This window comes from Entelurus aequoreus, linkage group LG01 (assembly GCF_033978785.1).
Source record: "Entelurus aequoreus isolate RoL-2023_Sb linkage group LG01, RoL_Eaeq_v1.1, whole genome shotgun sequence".
In the NCBI taxonomy this organism is placed as follows: domain Eukaryota; kingdom Metazoa; phylum Chordata; class Actinopteri; order Syngnathiformes; family Syngnathidae; genus Entelurus; species Entelurus aequoreus.
In genome coordinates, this window is record NC_084731.1 from 2,645,043 (window position 1) to 2,664,400 (window position 19,358).

The window sequence follows — 19,358 nt, forward strand, 5'->3', positions numbered from 1 at the left end:
TGTCTATTTTCTTTTCAAAATAAAAGCTCACACAAAACAACTTACTTAGAGGCCTACTGAAAGCCACTACTAGCGACCACGCAGTCTGATAGTTTATATATCAATGATGAAATATTAACATTGCAACACATGCCAATACGGCCAGGTTAAGTTATAAAGTGCAATTTAAAATTTCCTGCCACACTTCCGGTTGTAAACGTCTCGGTATGATGACGTATGCGCGTGACGGAATCAGTTAATCGCGACATCTTGGAATAGGTCCGTCCCAATACGAACAGCTCTGTTTAATCGCTAATTTCCACAGTATTCAGCACATCTGTGTTGGTGAATCTTTTGGCAATTTGTTCAATGAACAATGGCGACTGCAAAAAAGAGAATTGTTGGGAAGCGGTGTGCTGCTGCGGGATGTGGCAACACAAACTTCAACACAACCGGTGTTTCGTTGTTTTTATTCCCAAAAGATGACGGCCAAGCTTTACTATGGAACAAAGAAGTCAAGCGAACGCGGTCGAATTGGAGGACACATACAAAGTACAGTGTATTGTGCAGCGAACATTTCGAAAGGTCGTGTTTCGAAGAGGGTCGCATGCTGATGGCAGACATGGGAATCAGCAATCGTCGACTCGTGCTGAAGAAAGGTGCGAAGCCAACTATTTTCAATAAACCACGGTCAGGCTTAAGGCCAGGTTCGGAGCACCGCACAGCCTCCACAAGTGGACAGACTGTGCGCATGAGGTCTGCATTTGCCAAAAGGGAAAGGAAGAGGGTAAGAATCTTGATTTCCAGTTTCCATAGTCAGACTACACTGTTCCAATATCCATTTCTCTGTTCTCTATGGGTGAGGGCCGACATCCGGGCAACTGAGCTACATACGGGTTCTTCGAGCCATAGCCACCAGACTGGCGTAGAAAACAAACCGTTGCCATTACTCTTTAACCCAGGGGTCAGCAACCTTTTTGAAACCAAGGGCTACTTCTTGGGTAGTGATTAATGCGAAGGGCTACCAGTTAGATACACACTTAAATAAATTGCCAGAAGTAGCCAATTTGCTCAATTTACCTTTAACTCTGTTAATATTAATAATTAATGATATTTATCTTTGTGGAAACACTGATCATCTTAATGATTTCTCACAATAAATATATATAGAAACAGATAAATACCAATATGCAACACTTTATTTTTATATTTTCTCTAAGTGCACATTTTTCAAATTGAACATTTTCAAATGATCACTTCTAAGACAGTCTTGTGAAATCACAATATCCCATTTTAACTAGCTAGCCACTAACATTTTTTAACAAATCATGAATTACTTTGCACCATGTTTGTACAAATAATAACTCATGTAAAATACAAAAGTAAACTCTCAAATTTTTAAATCATGTCACACTTTGAACTGGACACCAAATCTGTTATCTGTTTCTTTGTCAGTTAGTGGGAAGCCTGGCATTGCATGCTGTTAACTAGTGTGTTGTACTCTGGTGTATAACTTGACACTGCAACTCTGAGTGAGTCTTGCAGATGTGCATCAGTGAGGCGTGTTCTGTGTTTGTTCTTGATGAAGTTCATGTCAGAAAAGGCTGATTCACAAAGATACGATTTGTCCTCATTGTTTGCGGAACCTTCTTAATCTTTTGGACATATTTTCACAGTAATCTGGCCTTAAGCTTAATTATGATAAATGTAAAATGTTAAGAATCGGAAATCTAAAGGGAACGTCCTTTCGAATGGAATGCAAAGTGACTGTTTTGTGGACAGATGGACCAGTTAACATACTTGGTGTTGTTGTCCCAGAAAATCTGGAAGATCTAGGCTCAGTAAATTATGATAATCGACTAAGAAAGCTGGACAAAAGTATGCAATTATGGAAAGGGAAATCCCTAACCTTGTATGGTAAAATGTCTATTGCCAACTTGTTAATTATTCCTCAATTTATTTATTAGTTTTTGTCATTACCAGCTCCATCACAAAACTTTTTTAAGATTTATGAGCGGAGGGTCTTCGATTTTGTCTGGAACGGCAAACCAGAAAAGATTAAAAGAAAGGTTTTGTACAAAGAGTATGAATATGGGGGCCTGAAACTTCTCAACCTTGAAGCTATGTGTCTGTCTTTAAAAGCATCAATTGTTCCAAAGATGTATTTAAACATTGAGTGGTACACAAATGTCCTGTTGGACAAAAAACATGTACTGTATCAAAAGAAATGGTATCCTTTTTTACAAGTGATCCCCTCCCAGAGAGTCTGCTGGGAAACATGGCGGGGTTCATAAAGGAAACAATCCACTCATAGTGGTGTTTTCAATTTTATGTGCCAGAAAAAAGAGACGATATTTTGCAGCAGTTAATATGGATGAACTCTAATATTGTAATAGATGGAAAGCCTTTCTTTTGGAAAAATATGTTTGAAAGAGGAATCATTTTTGTCAATGATATTATCAATGAGAATGGTAAAATTATGAAGTATGATGAATTTAGAGCTATGTATGGTGATGCTTGCTCAAGCTTTTCATTTTATCAACTAACTGGAGTAATTGGGAAAAGATGGAAACAAATAATTAATTACGGAACTACTAAATTATTAGTTTGTAAACCTCTAATAAGAAATTCTAGTTGGCAAAAAGGAACTAAAATAAATAGAAAAATATATAATTTTTATTTAATAAAGAAATCTTTGAAGGCTGCCTCATACAACACAAATGGAAAATGGGAGGACTTTTTTGACTGCCCGTTGCCATGGGATGCCATATTCAAACTAATCTATAAAACCACTATCGATGTGCAAAATCGTTATTTTCAAATTGAAATTATTTATAACTTCTTACCCACAGGGAAAATGTTAAAATTATGGAATATGACAGAGTCAGATGATTGCCGATTTTGTTGTCAGGAGCCTGAATCCACCCTGCATTTGTTTTGGTATTGTCATATTGTGTCTTTGTTTTGGGTGGAAGTTGAAAAAATGTGTTTAAGGATTGGTTTGTTTATGAAGCTTAATGTGGTTTCTGTTATTTTAGGAGAGTTCATTGACAATCAGGATTTAGTCAATTTAATTATAGTACTCAGTAAAAGGTTTATTTTTAAGGCCAAAAACAGATATTCACTTAGTATTACTCTCTTTAAAACATTTATTCAGTATTTTCTCATTTTAGAAAGTTACATGGTTGAAAACGATAATGATGCCAAAAAACATTAAAAAAAAGATGAGAAGTCCTCAAAGGCTTATTTTGAAAGTATAATTATGTTTATAGATTATATGATATCTGTTGTTGTGTTCCCTCATTTGAGTGACCTGGACATAATCTGGACTGTACATAAATGCTTATTTTGAAAATTTAATTTTGTTTATAAATTATATGCAATCTGTTGTGTTCCCTAATTTTGTTCTGTGTACATGAATGAAGGTGTGTGTTGCTGAGTCCGACTTGGACATTATCTGGACTGGGCCTGGTTTAAAAAACCCTTTAAACAAATCTAATTTCATTGACAACCTGGTCTGTTGAAGATAAGGCCCTTTTTTTTAAAATAAAATAAAATAAGATAAATAAATAAAAAACATTTTCTTGGATAAAAAAGAAAGTAAAACAATATAAAAATAATTACATAAAAAATAGTAATTAATGAAAATGTTAGTGGACCAGCAGCCTATACAATCATGTGTGCTTCAGGGACTGTGTCCCTTGCAGATGTGTTGTCTATGTTGTGAGAACCAGAATATTGGTAGCAGAAAGAAATAACCCCTTTTGTGTGAGTGGGTGTGGATGAGTGTGCATGGGGGAGGTTGTTTGGGTTGATGCACTGATTGAAAGTGTATCTTGTGTTTTTTCTATGTAGATTTAATTTTAAAAAAAAAAAAAAAAAATTTTTTTTTTTTTTTTTTAGAACAGGCCCGCGGGCGACTCATCTGGTCCTTACGGGCGACCTGGTGCCCGCGGGCACCACGTTGGTGACCCCTGCTTTAACCTGTCGACCTACGCTGGTTAAACCCGTCATTCTGCCTCCAAAATGCCGAAAAACTGTGTTGTTTTTGGTTGTGCTAACCACAACTGGAAACAGGGAAAACAAAGGTTGTATTTTGTTCTGCCAAAGCGTAATAAAAGCCCACAGAGACGAGACAAATGGCTCGCAGCTTTACACCGGGAAAACGAGGACGGGTCTCACTGGAGTCCCCCAAAGTCCCGGGTCGTGTGTTCGGATCACTTCGTTTCTGGTAAATATAAGGAACAAAAATCCACCTTCCTAACCACAACTTGGCCATACCGTCCGTGCTAATGTTGTACTTGTTGAATTTGTACCTTATAACGTTCGACAGCTGAAGTTGTTGTTGTACAAAAATAACATGCGGTATATACTATATAGTCTATAGCCTAGCTAGCTATTTTCGAAAACCGGACAACGAGAGGATACCAAAGGCAGCGTTAAGATGGACACCACCGGGAAAACGTAAGCCAGGGCGGCCAAAGAACACCTGGCGAAGAACAGTTGTACTTAAACAATACATGTAGCCCTCAAATCTCTCTCAATATTTTATACACTAACACTTGATCTTGTTGTTGATAACTTCCGCGTCTCTTTCTTAGTAGCGCGCAGGCTAAGCTAACTAGCAAGCTAAGCTAAGCCTGAGAAGCTTTAAAGTTCACTGAGACGAGTCTGACGCAAATAATACATTTTCGTTTTTTCACACGATATGCGAATAAGTAAAAATGCGTAAATGAAGGATTTAACGCCGACTTCCAAGCCACAACGCTCGTTAAATGCTTTTTCTGTCAATGCTGCGTTCGCTGTGAGCTGGTTTGTTTTCAACGAATTCCCGGTTGCTAGGGGATTGGTAGGCGGAGGTGACGTAGATCCGCCCTCACCCATTGTTGATGACTGATGATAACAACCAAACCTAACTCCCCCCGCCCCACTTCCACACCCCGGATTGTAAATAATGTAAATAATTCAATGTGATTATCTTGTGTGATGACTGTATTATGATGATAGTATATATCTGATAGTAGATATCTGTATCATGAATCAATTTAAAGGCCTACTGAAATGAAATGTTTTTATTTAAACGGGGATAGCAGATCTATTCTATGTGTCATACTTGATCATTTCGCGATATTGCCATATTTTTGCTGAAAGGATTTAGTAGAGAACGACGACGATAAAGATCGCAACTTTTGGTATCTGACAAAAAAAAAGCCTTGCCCCTACCGGAAGTAGCGTGACGTAGTCAGCTGAACATTTCCGCAAAGGTCCTTCTTGTTTACAGTGATGGCGGCCAGAAGTGAGAGCGATTCGGACCGAGAAAGCGACGATTTCCCCATTAATTTGAGCGAGGATGAAAGATTCGTGGATGAGGAACGTTAGAGTGCAGTTCAAGACATATCTTTTTTCGCTCTGACCGTAACTTAGGTACAAGCTGGCTCATTGGATTCCACACTCCTTTTTCTATTGTGGATTTGTATTTCAAACCACCTCGGATACTATATCCTCTTGAAAATGAGAGTCGAGAACGCGAAATGGACATTCACAGTGACTTTTATCTCCACGACAATACATCGGTGAAACACTTTAGCTACGAGCTAACGTGATAGCATCGTGCTTTAACTGCATATAGAAACAAAATAAATAAACCCCTGACTGGAAGGATAGACAGAAGATCAACAATACTATTAAACCGTGGACATGTAAATACACGGTTAATGCTTTCCAGCCTGGCGAAGGTTAACAATGCTGTGCTAACGACGCCATTGAAGCTAACTTAGCAACCGGACCTCACAGAGCTATGCTAAAAACAATAGCTCTGCACCTACGCCAGCCAGCCCTCATCTGCTCATCAACACCCGTGCTCACCTGCGTTCCAGCGATCGACGGTGCGACGAAGGACTTCACCCGATCACAGATGCGGTTGGCGGCCCGGAGACGGAGGAAGTTAAGGTGAGGTCCACGGCTAGCGCGTCTGCTATCCATCTCAAAGTCCTCCTGGTTGTGTTGCTGTAGTCCGCCGCTAATACACCGATCCCACCTACAACTTTCTTCTTTGCAGTCTTCATTGTTCATTAAACAAATTGCAAAAGATGTCCAGAATACTGTGGAATTATGAAATGAAAACAGAGCTTTTTGTATAGGATTCTACGGGTACCAATACTTCCGTTTAACTGACTACGTCACGCGCATAAGTCATCATACCGAGACGTTTCAGCCAGATATTTCCCGGGAAATTTAAAATGTCACTTTATAAGTTAACCCGGCCGTATTGGCATGTGTTGCAATGTTAAGATTTCATCATTGATATATAAACTATCAGACTGCGTGGTCGCTAGTAGTGGCTTTCAGTAGGCCTTTAAGTGGACCCCGACTTAAACAAGTTGAAAAACTTATTGGGGTGTTACCATTTAGTGGTCAATTGTACGGAATATGTACTTCACTGTGCAACCTACTAATAAAAGTCTCAATCAATCAATCAATCAAAACTCACACACACGGTCATAGACTACTCCAGTGGTTCTCAACCTTTTTTCAGTGATGTACCCCTGTGAACATTTTTTTAATTCAAGTACCCCCTAATCAGAGCAAAGCATTTTTGGTTGAAAAAAAGTAAAATACAGCACTATGTCATCAGTTTCTGATTTATTAAATTGTATAACAGTGCAAAATATTGCTCATTTGTTGTGGTCTTTCTTGAACTATTTGGAAAAAAAAGATATAAAAATAACTAAAAACTTGTTGAAAAAAAGATTTCTTCACATAGAAGTAATCATCGACTTAAAGTGCCCTCTTTGGGGATTGTAATAAAGATCCATCTGGATTCATGAACTTAATTCTAAACATTTATTTTGTTGAAGTATTATTCAATAAATATATTTATAAAGGATTTTTGAATTGTTGCTATTTTTAGAATATTTAAAAAAAATCTCACGTACCCCTTGGCATATACCTTCAAGTACCCCCAGGGGTACGCGTACCCCCATTTGAGAACCACTGGACTACTCCATGAACAATGAAATAAATTGACAATAAAATAGTCTACACATAATTATTGCTTCAAGTTCTTCTGCAGTATAAAGTATCGTACATTTACTGACATTACTGTCAATAGATTACAATTAGGGATGTCCGATAATGGCTTTTTGCCGATATCCGATATGCCGATATTGTCCAACTCTTTAATTACCGATACCGATATCAACCGATATATACAGTCGTGGAATTAACACATTATTATGCCTAATTTGGACAACCAGGTATGGTGAAGATAAGGTACTTTTTAAAAAAATGAATCAAATAAAATAAGATAAATAAATTAAAAACATTTTCTTGAATAAAAAAGAAAGTAAAACAATATAAAAACAGTTACATAGAAACTAGTAATTAATGAAAATTTGTCAAATTAACTGTTAAAGGTTAGTATTATTATTATGATGTTTTATGTATTTGTTTACTGTTTTTAATGTAACCTTGCTGCTGCCCTCTTGGCCAGGTCTCCCTTAGAAAAGAGATCTTTGATCTCAATGGGATTTTACCTGGTTAAATAAAGGCTAATAATAATAATAATTATTAGTGGAGCAGCAGCACGCACAATCATGTGTGCTTACGGACTGTATTCCTTGCAGACTGTATTGATATATATTGATATATAATGTAGGAACCAGAATATTAATAACAGAAAGAAACAACCCTTTTGTGTGAATGAGTGTAAATGGGGGGAGGGAGGTTTTTTGGGTTGGTGCACTAATTGTAAGTGTATCTTGTGTTTTTTATGTGGATTTAATTAAAAAAAACAAAAAAAACCGATACTGATAATAAAAAAACCGATACAGATAATTTCCGATATTACATTTTAACGCATTTATCGGCATCTCTACTAAAAATGCATTTTTCCATGGATAACATGACATCATCGCGCCAAGTGCGTGCTCTTTCAGTCAATTAGTGCACATATATACAGTCCGGCCCCCGGCCAAAATTGTGATTTTGAAGAATTTACCTGAATGTGCATTTCTGTTCAAAATAGTTAGAAATGTCACATGTTAAATGTTTAAATATTAACTGTCAGTTTACTGTACTGTGCCAACTGTACTATTTTATGAGTACGTGTTTTCTATTGTTTCATTGACAATAAAACAGCAAAGTCCATTTGGCTGTCATCTGTTTTAATTATGAGACACAATTGTGTCAAAGTCATGATTTTTTTTTTTCATGCTTGAAATAAGAAATGATTACTTTGAAAAAGTAGTTTTATACTTGCGAGTAGAGATGTCCGATAATATTGGCCTGCCGATATTATCGGCCGATATATGCGTTAAAATGTACTATCGGAAATTATCGGTATCGTTTTTTTTATTATCGGTATCGTTTTTTTTTTGTTTTTTTTAAATTAAATCCACATAAAAAACACAAGATACACTTACTTAAAAACATTTTCTTGAATAAAAAAGAAAGTAAAACAATATAAAAACAGTTACATAGACACTAGTAATTAATGAAAATGAGTAAAATTAACTATTAAAGGTTAGTACTATTAGTGGAGCAGCAGCACGCACAATCATGTGTGCTTACGGACTGTATCCCTTGCAGACTGTATTGATATATATTGATATATAATGTAGGAAGCAGAATATTAATAACAGAAAGAAACAACCCTTTTGTGTGAATGAGTGTAAATGGGGGAGGGAGGTTTTTTTGGCTTGGTGCACTAATTGTAAGTGTATCTTGTGTTTTTTATGTGGATTTAATTAAAAAAAACCAAAAAAAAACGATACTGATAATAAAAAAAACGATACCGATAATTTCCGATATTACATTTTAACACATTTATCGGCCGATAATATCGGCAGACCGATATTATCGGACATCTCTAATTACAATAGACAATAATATAAAGTATTGTACATTTAGGTGATTCAAAGACAATAATTAGTATGTGATTGTAGTTTAATTTGAACTCACAAAGACAACTTTGCAAATGTATCGCCAACTCGGTTTAAAAATGGACTTTCACAATATTATGTCAGACCCACTCGACATCCATTGCTTTCGGTCTCCCCTAGAGGGGGGGTGGGGGGGGGAGGTTACCCACATATGCGGTCCTCTCCAAGGTTTCTCATAGTCATTCACATTGACGTCCCACTGGGGTGAGTTTTCCTTGCCCGTATGTGGGCTCTGTACCGAGGATGTCGTTGTGGCTTGTACAGCCCTTTGAGACACTTGTGATTTAGGGCTATATAAATAAACATTGATTGATTGATTGATTTACAGATAATAGATGAGATCCTGGCCAGTACGACTACGGCATCAGTGGCGGATGAACCAATGGCAAAGGCACTAGATTTGCCTGATGAGGAGGGCGATCAAGATCAGGTTGGATTTGTTTTCCTACTCAATGTTCAAATGGATTACAGTTCAAGCCCAATACAAAAGTATTCATAATTGATGTAAATGAGGTATCCATGTAGCTGTTTCTCCATTTCCAGGGAAATACAAGAGAAAAAGGATGCCAGACGGACTGGGTACCGATTGGGACAGCACCAACGGCAATGACCAGTAGCAAGAGCACCCAAACAGGTAAAATACATCATAGATCAAAGGGTATATATGTCTATATCTGCACATCACAGTACACATTGCACAGCTGCCTGTGCAGAGTAGAGTAGACAGATCAATTAGGTGATTCAAAGACAATAATTAGTATGTGATTCTAGTTTAATTTCAACTCACAAAGACAACTTTGCAAATGTATCGCCAACTCGTTTTAAAGGCCTACTGAAAGCCACTACTAGCGACCACGCAGTCTGATAGTTTATATATCAATGATGAAATCTTAACATTGCAACACATGCCAATACGGCCGGGTTAACTTATAAAGTGACATTTTAAAATTCCGGGGAAATATCCGGCTGAAACGTCGCGGTATGATGACGTATGCGCGTGACGAAGTCTGAGTAACGGAAGTTATGGTACCCCGTAGAATCCTATACAAAAAGCTCTGTTTTCATTTCATAATTCCACAGTATTCTGGACATCTTTTGCAATTTTTTTAATGAACAATGAAGGCTGCAAAGAAGACAGTTGTAGGTAGGATCGGTGTATTAGCAGCGGACTACAGCAACACAACCAGGAGGACTTTGTTGGAGCGCTAGCCGCGCTAGCCGCCGACCTCACCTTGACTTCCTACGTCTCCGGGCCGCCAAACGCATCGGGTGAAGTCCTTCGTCCTTCTGCCGATCGCTGGAACGCAGGTGAGCACGGGTGTTGATGAGCAAATGAGGGCTGGCTGGCGCAGGTGGAGAGCTAATGTTTTTAGCATAGCTCTGTGCGGTCCGGTTGCTAAGTTAGCTTCAATGGCGTCGTTAGCACAGCATTGTTAACCTTCGCCAGCCTGGAAAGCATTAACCGTGTATTTACATGTCCACGGTTTAATAGTATTGTTGATTTTCTATCTATACTTACAGTCAGGGGTTTATTTCTTTTGTTTCTATATGCAGTTAAAGCAAGATGCTATCACGTTAGCTCGTAGCTAAAGCATTTCGCCGATGTATTGTCGTGGAGATAAAAGGCACTGAATGTCCATTTCGCGTTCTCGACTCTCATTTTCAAGAGGATATAGTATCCCAGGTGGTTTCAAATACAAATCCGTGATCTACAATAGAAAAAGGAGAGAGTGTGGAATCCAATGAGCCAGCTTGTACCTAAGTTACGGTCAGAGCGAAAAAAGATACGTCCATCACTGCCTCTCAAGTCCTTCACTGTAACGTTCCTCATCTACGAATCTTTCATCCTGGCTCAAATTAATGGGGTAATCGTCACTTTCTCGGTCCGAATCTCTCTCGCTCCATTGTAAACAACGGGGAATTGTGAGGAATACTAGCTCCTGTGACGTCACGCTACTTCCGCTACAGGCAAGGCTTTTTTTTATCAGCGAGCAAAAGTTGCGAACTTTATCGTCGATTTTCTCGGCTAAATCCTTTCAGCAAAAATATGGCAATATCGCGAAAGGATCAAGTATGACACATAGAATGGATCTGTTATTCCCGTTTAAATAAATAAAAATCATTTCAGTAGGCCTATAAAATGTGTTTTGGCATGCGGATGAACTACATAACTTAAAGTTAAAGAAGTATAGCACATGGTATTCCACAGGTACAGAGATGAAGAAGGGCTTTGATATTGATTTGTTTGTGTTACAGAGAGTGTGGGGTTGCCCATTGAGGCAGTGGTGCTGCTGCCCCCTCCACATCCCACCCCACAGATTGTAAATAATTCAATGTATATACTCTGGTGATGAACTTGTGTGATGACTGTATTATGATGATAGTATATATGATAGTATATATCTGTATCATGAATCAACTTAAGTGGACCCCGACTTAAACAAGTTGAAAAACTTATTGGGGTGTTACCATTTAGTGGTCAATTGTACGGAATATGTACTGTACTGTGCAATCTACTAATAAAAGTCTCAATCAATCAATCAATGTCATTTCCATCATCACTAGTGGTAATGGTGTGGCTATGTATGTGTGTAGTGTGCATATATATTTATAATTGATGTATATACAAGTTCATTAAGTTTGTACAAAGAGTGAACAGGTAGTTGTAGCTCAGAGTAATTTATGATTTAAGGCAGGGGTCCCCAAACTTTTTGACTCGGGGGCCGCATTGGGTTAAAAAAATTAGGCCGGGGGCCAGGCTGTATATATTTATATCTATATATACACTACCGTTCAAAAGTTTGGGGTCACATTGAAATGTCCTTATTTTTGAAGGAAAAGCACTGTACTTTTCAATGAAGATAACTTTAAACTAGTCTTAACTTGAAAGAAATACACTCTATACCAGGGGTCACCAACGCGGTGCCCGCGGGCACCAGGTAGCCCGTAAGGACCAGATGAGTAGCCCGCTGGCCTGTTCTAAAAATAGCTCAAATAGCAGCACTTACCAGTGAGCTGCCTCTATTTTTTAAATTGTATTTATTTACTAGCAAGCTGGTCTCGCTTTGCCCGACATTTTTAATTCTAAGAGAGACAAAACTCAAATAGAATTTGAAAATCCAAGAAAATATTTTAAAGACTTGGTCTTCACTTGTTTAAATAAATTCATTTTTTTTTACTTTGCTTCTTATAACTTTCAGAAAGACAATTTTAGAGAAAAAATACAACCTTAAAAATGATTTTTAAACACATATACCTTTTTACCTTTTAAATTCCTTCCTCTTCTTTCCTGACAATTTAAATCAATGTTCAAGTAAATTTATTTTTTTTATTGTAAAGAATAATAAATACATTTTAATTTGTTTTTTCGACGAAGAATATTTGTGAAATATTTCTTCAAACATATTATGATTAAAATTTAAAAAAAATTATTCTGGCAAATCTAGAAAATCTGTAGAATCAAATTTAAATCTTATTTCAAAGTCTTTTGAATTTCTTTTAAAATTTTTGTTCTGGAAAATCTAGGAGAAATAATGATTTGTCTTTGTTAGAAATATAGCTTGGTCCAATTTGTTATATATTCTAACAAAGTGCAGATTGGATTTTAACCTATTTAAAACATGTCATCAAAATTCTAAAATGAATCTTAATCAGGAAAAATTACTAGTGATGTTCCATAAATTATTTTTTTAATTGTTTCAAAAAGATTCGAATTAGCTAGTTTTTCTCTTCTTTTTTTCGGTTGAATTTTGAATTTTAAAGAGTCGAAATTGAAGATAAACTATGTTTCAAAATTTCATTGTCATTTTTTTCATGTTTTCTCCTCTTTTAAACCGTTCAATTAAGTGTAAATATCATTAATTATTAATAATAACATAGAGTTAAAGGTAAATTGAGCAAATTGGCTATTTCTGGCAATTTATTTAAGTGTGTATCAAACTGGTAGCCCTTCGCATTAATCACTACCCAAGAAGTAGCTCTTGCTTTCAAAAAGGTTGGTGACCGCTGGACTATACATTGCTAATGTGGTAAATGACTATTCTAGCTGCAAATGTCTGCTTTTTGGTGCAATATCTACATAGGTGTATAGAGGCCCATTTCCAGCAACTATCACTCCAGTGTTCTAATGGTACAATGTGTTTGCTCATTGGCTCAGAAGGCTAATTGATGATTAGAAAACCCTTGTGCAATCATGTTCACACATCTGGAAACAGTTTAGCTTGTTACAGAAGCTACAAAACTGACCTTCCTTTGAGCAGATTGAGTTTCTGGAGCATCACATTTGTGGGCTCAATTAAACGCTCAAAATGGCCAGAAAAAGAGAACTTTCATCTGAAACTCCACAGTCTATTCTTGTTCTTAGAAATGAAGGCTATTCCACAAAATTGTTTAGGTGACCCCAAACTTTTGAACGGTAGTGTATATATATATATGTATATATACATAAATACATTGTCTTTATAATCCGTTTTGTCATTTAACATCAATTAACATCGATGTTCATCAACATTTAATGGATTAGAAAGGAAAGATTTGTCACGCCCCATAAACCTGACTTTAATTTTTCGAATTAATGTATTATTTCCTTTTTTTATTTTATTTTTTTTCTGTTTATGTAATCGATGTATTTGTAGATATTACTTTGTTGTTTCTTTTTTTGGGGGGGGGGGGGGGTGGTATGGATGGGATATAAACACAAATATTTTGACATTTAGGGCAGACAATAGATATATGATTTATGTGAATATGATGTAATGGATAGGAATGTCAATAAAAATAAAATGAAAAAAAATAAAGGAAAGATTTAAAAAATAAACTATTTTTTTAACTTGGGACTTCCTGTGGGCCGGATTTTGGATGCTGGGGGGCCGGATTCGGCCCGCGGGCCGTAGTTTGGGGACCCCCGATTTAAAGAAAGGGGGTGGGATTAAATAAGTGTAAACTTCTTCTCACTCCTTTTCAAATATGTAAAAAAAATAAAAATAAAAGAAAGTCCATTGCTCATTTTGTTTATTTTTTTCCGTTTTTTATTCTCCATTGTTTTCATTTGGTTCTAATGGCTGTTAAGGCTATAGCACTGTACTGGATCAGGCTTGCTCTTGTTTGTTTTGCATATTTGAAATAAAAAATATACCAAATCAAATAACATTACCTCAGATTGCTTGTAAACATTGGACACTGAAGCGTAACTCAGTTCGCGCACTTCCATTATTTGCATTTCGAGCGACAAAATGCAGTGCACTGCGAATGTTGCACTCAAAACGCACAATGAGCAATCATTTCACACACTTACAACTCAGTACGTACATCATGAAGTGTTAATTATTCTACAGTATATAACCTTTTGCTCTACATCTATTTTACTTACATCCACTTGACAAATCCCTTAATATTACAAGTACACCACACACATTTTTCCTTCAAGACAGGTCACTTTGATGTCTTAACCTGTGTTTTATCCTTCCTTGCTACGTCAAGGATGCTCTTGTTCAAAAGTCTTACATTGTTTATGTTAGGATTACTGCGATACCAAAGCTCACCTGCGTCCCATAGAAGGAACAAAATACAGGATTTAAGGCGTCAAAGACAAATCATTTTGCAAAGTTCCAAAGTAAACATCACCAAGCTTGTCTGCCCCTGCATGGAGAAGACTTCCCCTTCGGGTCTCATTCTTGCACCTGGCTGCTGCGACCAACGCTGTAGCATTTACCTGTGAGTCTGTGACCGCTTTTGAATACATCTAGTTCAATCTTCCAGCTGACCCGATCCTTGATTGTGCAACAAAAGGATGCAGTACACTTTACACTTAGTTCCTAAAGGTGACAATTAGGGATGTCCGATAATATCGGCCGATAAATGCGTTAAAATGTAATATCTGAAATTATCGGTATCGGTTTTTTTATCTGTATCATTTTTGTTTTGTTTTTTAATTAAATCAACATAAAAAACACAAGATACACTTACAATTAGTGCACCAACCCAAAAAACCTCCCTCCCCCCATTTCTTTCTGTTATCAATATTCTGGTTCCTACATGATATATCAATATATATCAATACAGTCTGCAAGGGATACAGTCCGTAAGCACACATGATTGTGCGTCCTGCTGCTCCACTAATAGTACTAACCTTTAACAGTTAATTTAACTCATTTTCATTAATTACTAGTTTCTATGTAACTGTTTTTATATTGTTGTACTTTCTTTTTTATTCAAGAAAATGTTTTTAATTTAGTTATCTTATTTTATTTAAAAAAAAAAAAAGTACCTTATCTTCACCATACCTGGTTGTCCAAATTAGGCATAATAATGTGTTAATTTCACGACTGCATACATCGGTTGATATCGGTATCGGTAATTAAAGAGTTGGACAATATCGGAATATCGGATATCGGCAAAAAGCCATTATCGGACATCCCTAATATATATATATATATACACACATGTATATTCATTCATTACTCATTGTTAAAAGTGGCCCTCTGAGGGCAACCATAACTGCGTTGTGGCCCTCAATGAAAACCAGTTTGTCACCCCTGCGCTAGAGAGTCAATTTGTGTTCGGAAACCCTAAAATTTTCAAAGTTTTCGCCGGACCGGACGCTTTTGCAAAAAATGGTGAGTTGTCGTGCATGTTAAGAGTGGGAGGATATTAATAAAACCAAGCAAATTTGATAGGGACTTCACAGCTTTTGCTACTCGGGCCCTAATGAAAAAGGAGTTGAAGAGGAAGCGAGTAAACATTGCTATTATCATTTATGGGACCGTATTTTTCGGAGTATAAGTCGCACCGGCCGAAAATGCATAATAAAGAAGGAAAAAAACATATATAAGTCGCACTGGAGTATAAGTCACATTTTTTTGGGGAAATGTATTTGATAAAAGCCAACAGCAAGAATAGACATTTGAAAGGTAATTTAAAGGCCTACTGAAAGCCACTACTAGCGACCACGCAGTCTGATAGTTTATATATCAATGATGAAATCTTAACATTGCAACACATGCCAATACGGCCGGGTTAACTTATAAAGTGACATTTTAAAATTCCCGGGAAATATCCGGCTGAAACGTCGCGGTATGATGACGTATGCGCGTGACGAAGTCAGAGTAACGGAAGTTATGGTACCCCGTAGAATCCTATACAAAAAGCTCTGTTTTCATTTCATAATTCCACAGTATTCTGGACATCTTTTGCAATTTGTTTAATGAACAATGAAGGCTGCAAAGAAGACAGTTGTAGGTGGGATCGGTGTATTAGCAGCGGACTACAGCAACACAACCAGGAGGACTTTGTTGGAGCGCTAGCCGCGCTAGCCACCGACCTCACCTTGACTTCCTACGTCTCCGGGCCGCCAAACGCATCGAGGGAAGTCCTTCGTCCTTCTGCCGATCGCTGGAACGCAGGTGAGCACGGGTGTTGATGAGCAGATGAGGGCTGGCTGGCGTAGGTGGAGAGCTAATGTTTTTAGCATAGCTCTGTGTGGTCCGGTTGCTAAGTTAGCTTCAATGGCGTCGTTAGCACAGCATTGTTAACCTTCGCCAGCCTGGAAAGCATTAACCGTGTATTTACATGTCCACGGTTTAATAGTATTGTTGATTTTCTATCTATCCTTCCAGTCAGGGGTTTATTTCTTTTGTTTCTATATGCAGTTAAAGCACGATGCTATCACGTTAGCTCGTAGGTAAAGCATTTCGCCGATGTATTGTCGTGGAGATAAAAGGCACCGAATGTCCATTTCGCGTTCTCGACTCTCATTTTCAAGAGGATATAGTATCCCAGGTGGTTTAAAATACAAATCCGTGATCCACAATAGAAAAAGGAGAGAGTGTGGAATCCAATGAGCCAGCTTGTACCTAAGTTACGGTCAGAGCGGAAAAAGATACGTCCATCACTGCCTCTCAAGTCCTTCACTGTAACGTTCCTCATCTACGAATCTTTCATCCTCGCTCAAATTAATGGGGTAATCGTCACTTTCTCGGTCCGAATCTCTCTCGCTGCATTGTAAACAACGGGGAATTGTGAGGAATACTAGCTCCTGTGACGTCACGCTACTTCCGCTACAGGCAAGGCTTTTTTTTACCAGCGAGCAAAAGTTGCAAACTTTATCGTTGATTTTCTCTACTAAATCCTTTCAGCAAAAATATGGCAATATCGCGAAATGATCAAGTATGACACATAGAATGGATCTGCTATTCCTGTTTAAATAAATAAAAATCATTTCAGTAGGCCTTTAAAATGTCTAAAGAATAGTGAACAACAGGCTGAATAAGTGTACGTTATATGAGGCATAAATAACCAACTGGTATGTTAACGTAACATATTATGGTAAGAGTCCTTCAAATAACTATAACATATAGAACATGCTATACGTTTACCAAACAATCTGTCACTCCTAATCGCTAAATCCCATGAAATCTTATACGTCTAGTCTCTTACGTGAATGACATCAATAATATTACCGTAATTTCCGGACTATAAGCCGCTACTTTTTCCCCTCGTTCTGGTCCCTGCGGCTTATACAAGGGTGCGGCTTATTTACGGCCTGTTCTTCTCCGACACAGACAAAGAGGATTTCGGTGGTTTTAGTACGCAGGAGGAAGACGATGACACAATGGTTAAAGACTGACTTTTCATATACCGGTAGGCTGGTTATTTTGATAACGTACAGGCGAGCACTTTGTATTACTTTGCACCGTTGTATTATTTGTACTCTGCATGAATGCTGTTCGCCATGTCAAAGATGTGAAAGTTTGATTGAATGATTGACAGATTTATTGTTAATAAATGGGACGCTTTGCGTTCCCAAACAGTCATCTCTGTCCCGACAATCCCCTCCGTGGTAGTAGGAACCCCTATATACTACGCTAATTACACATCAAAACCCTGCGGCTTATAGTCGGGTGCGGCTTATATATGGAGCAATCTGTATTTTCCCCTAAATTTAGCTGGTGCGGCTTATAGTCAGGTGCGGCTTATAGTCCGGAAATTACGGTAGTTGATATTTTACGCTAATGTGTTCATCATTTCACACATAAGTCGCTCCTGAGTATAAGTCGCACCCCCGGCCAAACTATGAAAAAAACTGCCACTTATAGTCCGAAAAATACGGTAAGTACACGATGCGCACGGTCAAAACTGGAGCCCTCAGTGTACTAACTGAAGTGTACTGACAGAAGTCCATTTGCGAGCGAGGCAATACTGTTTTTGTGCAGGTATATAAAAGTAAAGAACATGACGGCTAGATCTGGTGTTAAAATTGTCGTGCGTAGAAGTGTTATTCTACTTCTGTGGCGGGTAGAAGTGTTATTCTACTTCTGTGGCGGGTAGAAGTGTTAGTCTACTTCTGTGGCGGGTAGAAGTGTTATTCTACTTCTGTGGCGGGTAGAAGTGTTATTCTACTTCTGTGGCGGGTGTTATCCAGCTGGCAGGAAGCCACTGTGGCTCGTCCTGCGCCTCTTGTACTGCTGCCAGCAGCTGGAGACAGGACTCCTTCAGGTCCTCGTTGACGATCACACCATCAAAGAACTGTGCGTAGTGAGACTCCATCTTGTGGGCGGCCTCCTCCATCTCCTGGAAGTCCTCATCCTACGGGAGTAAACGGGGTTACCGTATTTCCTTGAATTGGCGCAGGGAATATAGTATTCGCACGTCTAGAATTACTGCCGGGTCAAACTCGTTTCTCAAAATAATTAACGCATGCTTGGCCTTATCGCCGGTTTATTATTGAAGCTGGATCAAATTCGTTTCGCAAAATATTAATTTTATTATCGCATGTCTGTAATTTTCGCCGGGTCAAACTCGTTTCGCAAAATATTTAGCATATGGCTAGAACTTCCACCGGGTCAAATTCGTTACGTCACGAGTGACGCATCTGTCCTCATTTTCAAAATGGAGGAAACTGCTTTCAATAGTTTACAATCGCACAAAGGAAAAAAGATAAAGAGCTTTTCAGTAGGATTTAAGGTCCAAGCTATTGAATACCTGTACAGTATGCTAAAGAGAACAGTAAGCAGCTATGTTTTATTAATATACCGTAGCTGCGTGTGTGAAATACTGTATAAGTCATTAAATGACTCCCGCCTCCTGGTGGTAGAGGGCGCTGCCGCGCTAGTGATCCTTCTTGCGACTTCCGGTACTGCAGAAGAAGTGAACACACGCAGCAAGAGATTTTTTTTTCTGTCCTCTGCCTGAACTTTTAAAATGGAGGATTACATACATAAAATAAAACAGTTTTCTAAACTGGACTTTCAATCGAAGCAGGAGGTAATAATTAAAGGAATATCTCCATCGAAACAGAGACTTTTAAAACTGAAGAAAGAAAATAAGGAAGACTTCTATAAACAAGTTATCGATGCTTTTGGTCAGAAGGAGCTGCAAATGGACTCCATTTATAAGTACAGGTAAGACCATAATAACGTTTTTTTTAATTAAATGTGCTTT

At 37.8% G+C, this 19,358-nt stretch overlaps 2 protein-coding genes across 7 annotated transcripts in view; one reads left to right on the plus strand and one right to left on the minus strand.

The window, feature by feature from the left end:
* The first annotated feature begins 232 nt into the window (after positions 1-232).
* LOC133652407 (peroxynitrite isomerase THAP4-like) lies at positions 233-12,174 on the plus strand. Its single transcript, XM_062051180.1, has 4 exons — positions 233-766; positions 9,250-9,351; positions 9,465-9,555; positions 11,178-12,174. The coding sequence occupies exons 1-4, from the start codon at positions 356-358 to the stop codon at positions 11,270-11,272; spliced, it is 699 nt and encodes a 232-aa protein (XP_061907164.1). The 5' UTR covers positions 233-355; the 3' UTR covers positions 11,273-12,174.
* A 4,606-nt stretch (positions 12,175-16,780) lies between these two features.
* Positions 16,781-19,358, minus strand: part of LOC133646939 (MAGUK p55 subfamily member 4-like) — a 31,956-nt gene continuing 29,378 nt past the window's right edge. For 5 of the 6 annotated variants that reach the window (XM_062042907.1, XM_062042899.1, XM_062042917.1 and 2 more), the window contains one exon: positions 16,844-18,503. In XM_062042907.1, the coding sequence (XP_061898891.1) occupies positions 18,309-18,503 (195 nt within the window). In that variant the 3' untranslated portion in view covers positions 16,844-18,308. Of the gene's footprint in view, positions 18,504-19,358 lie in introns of all 6 variants that reach the window. The other variant, XM_062042934.1, reaches the window with a different exon arrangement.

Bases quoted from the DNA above. Each gene is read 5' to 3' on its own strand.
- LOC133652407 (XM_062051180.1), top strand. From the start codon at position 356: ATGGCGACTGCAAAAAAGAGAATTGTTGGGAAGCGGTGTGCTGCTGCG. The intron at 767-9,249 runs GTAAGAATCTTG...ATTGATTTACAG, and splicing joins CCAAAAGGGAAAGGAAGAGG to ATAATAGATGAGATCCTGGC. The intron at 9,352-9,464 runs GTTGGATTTGTT...CTCCATTTCCAG, and splicing joins AGGAGGGCGATCAAGATCAG to GGAAATACAAGAGAAAAAGG.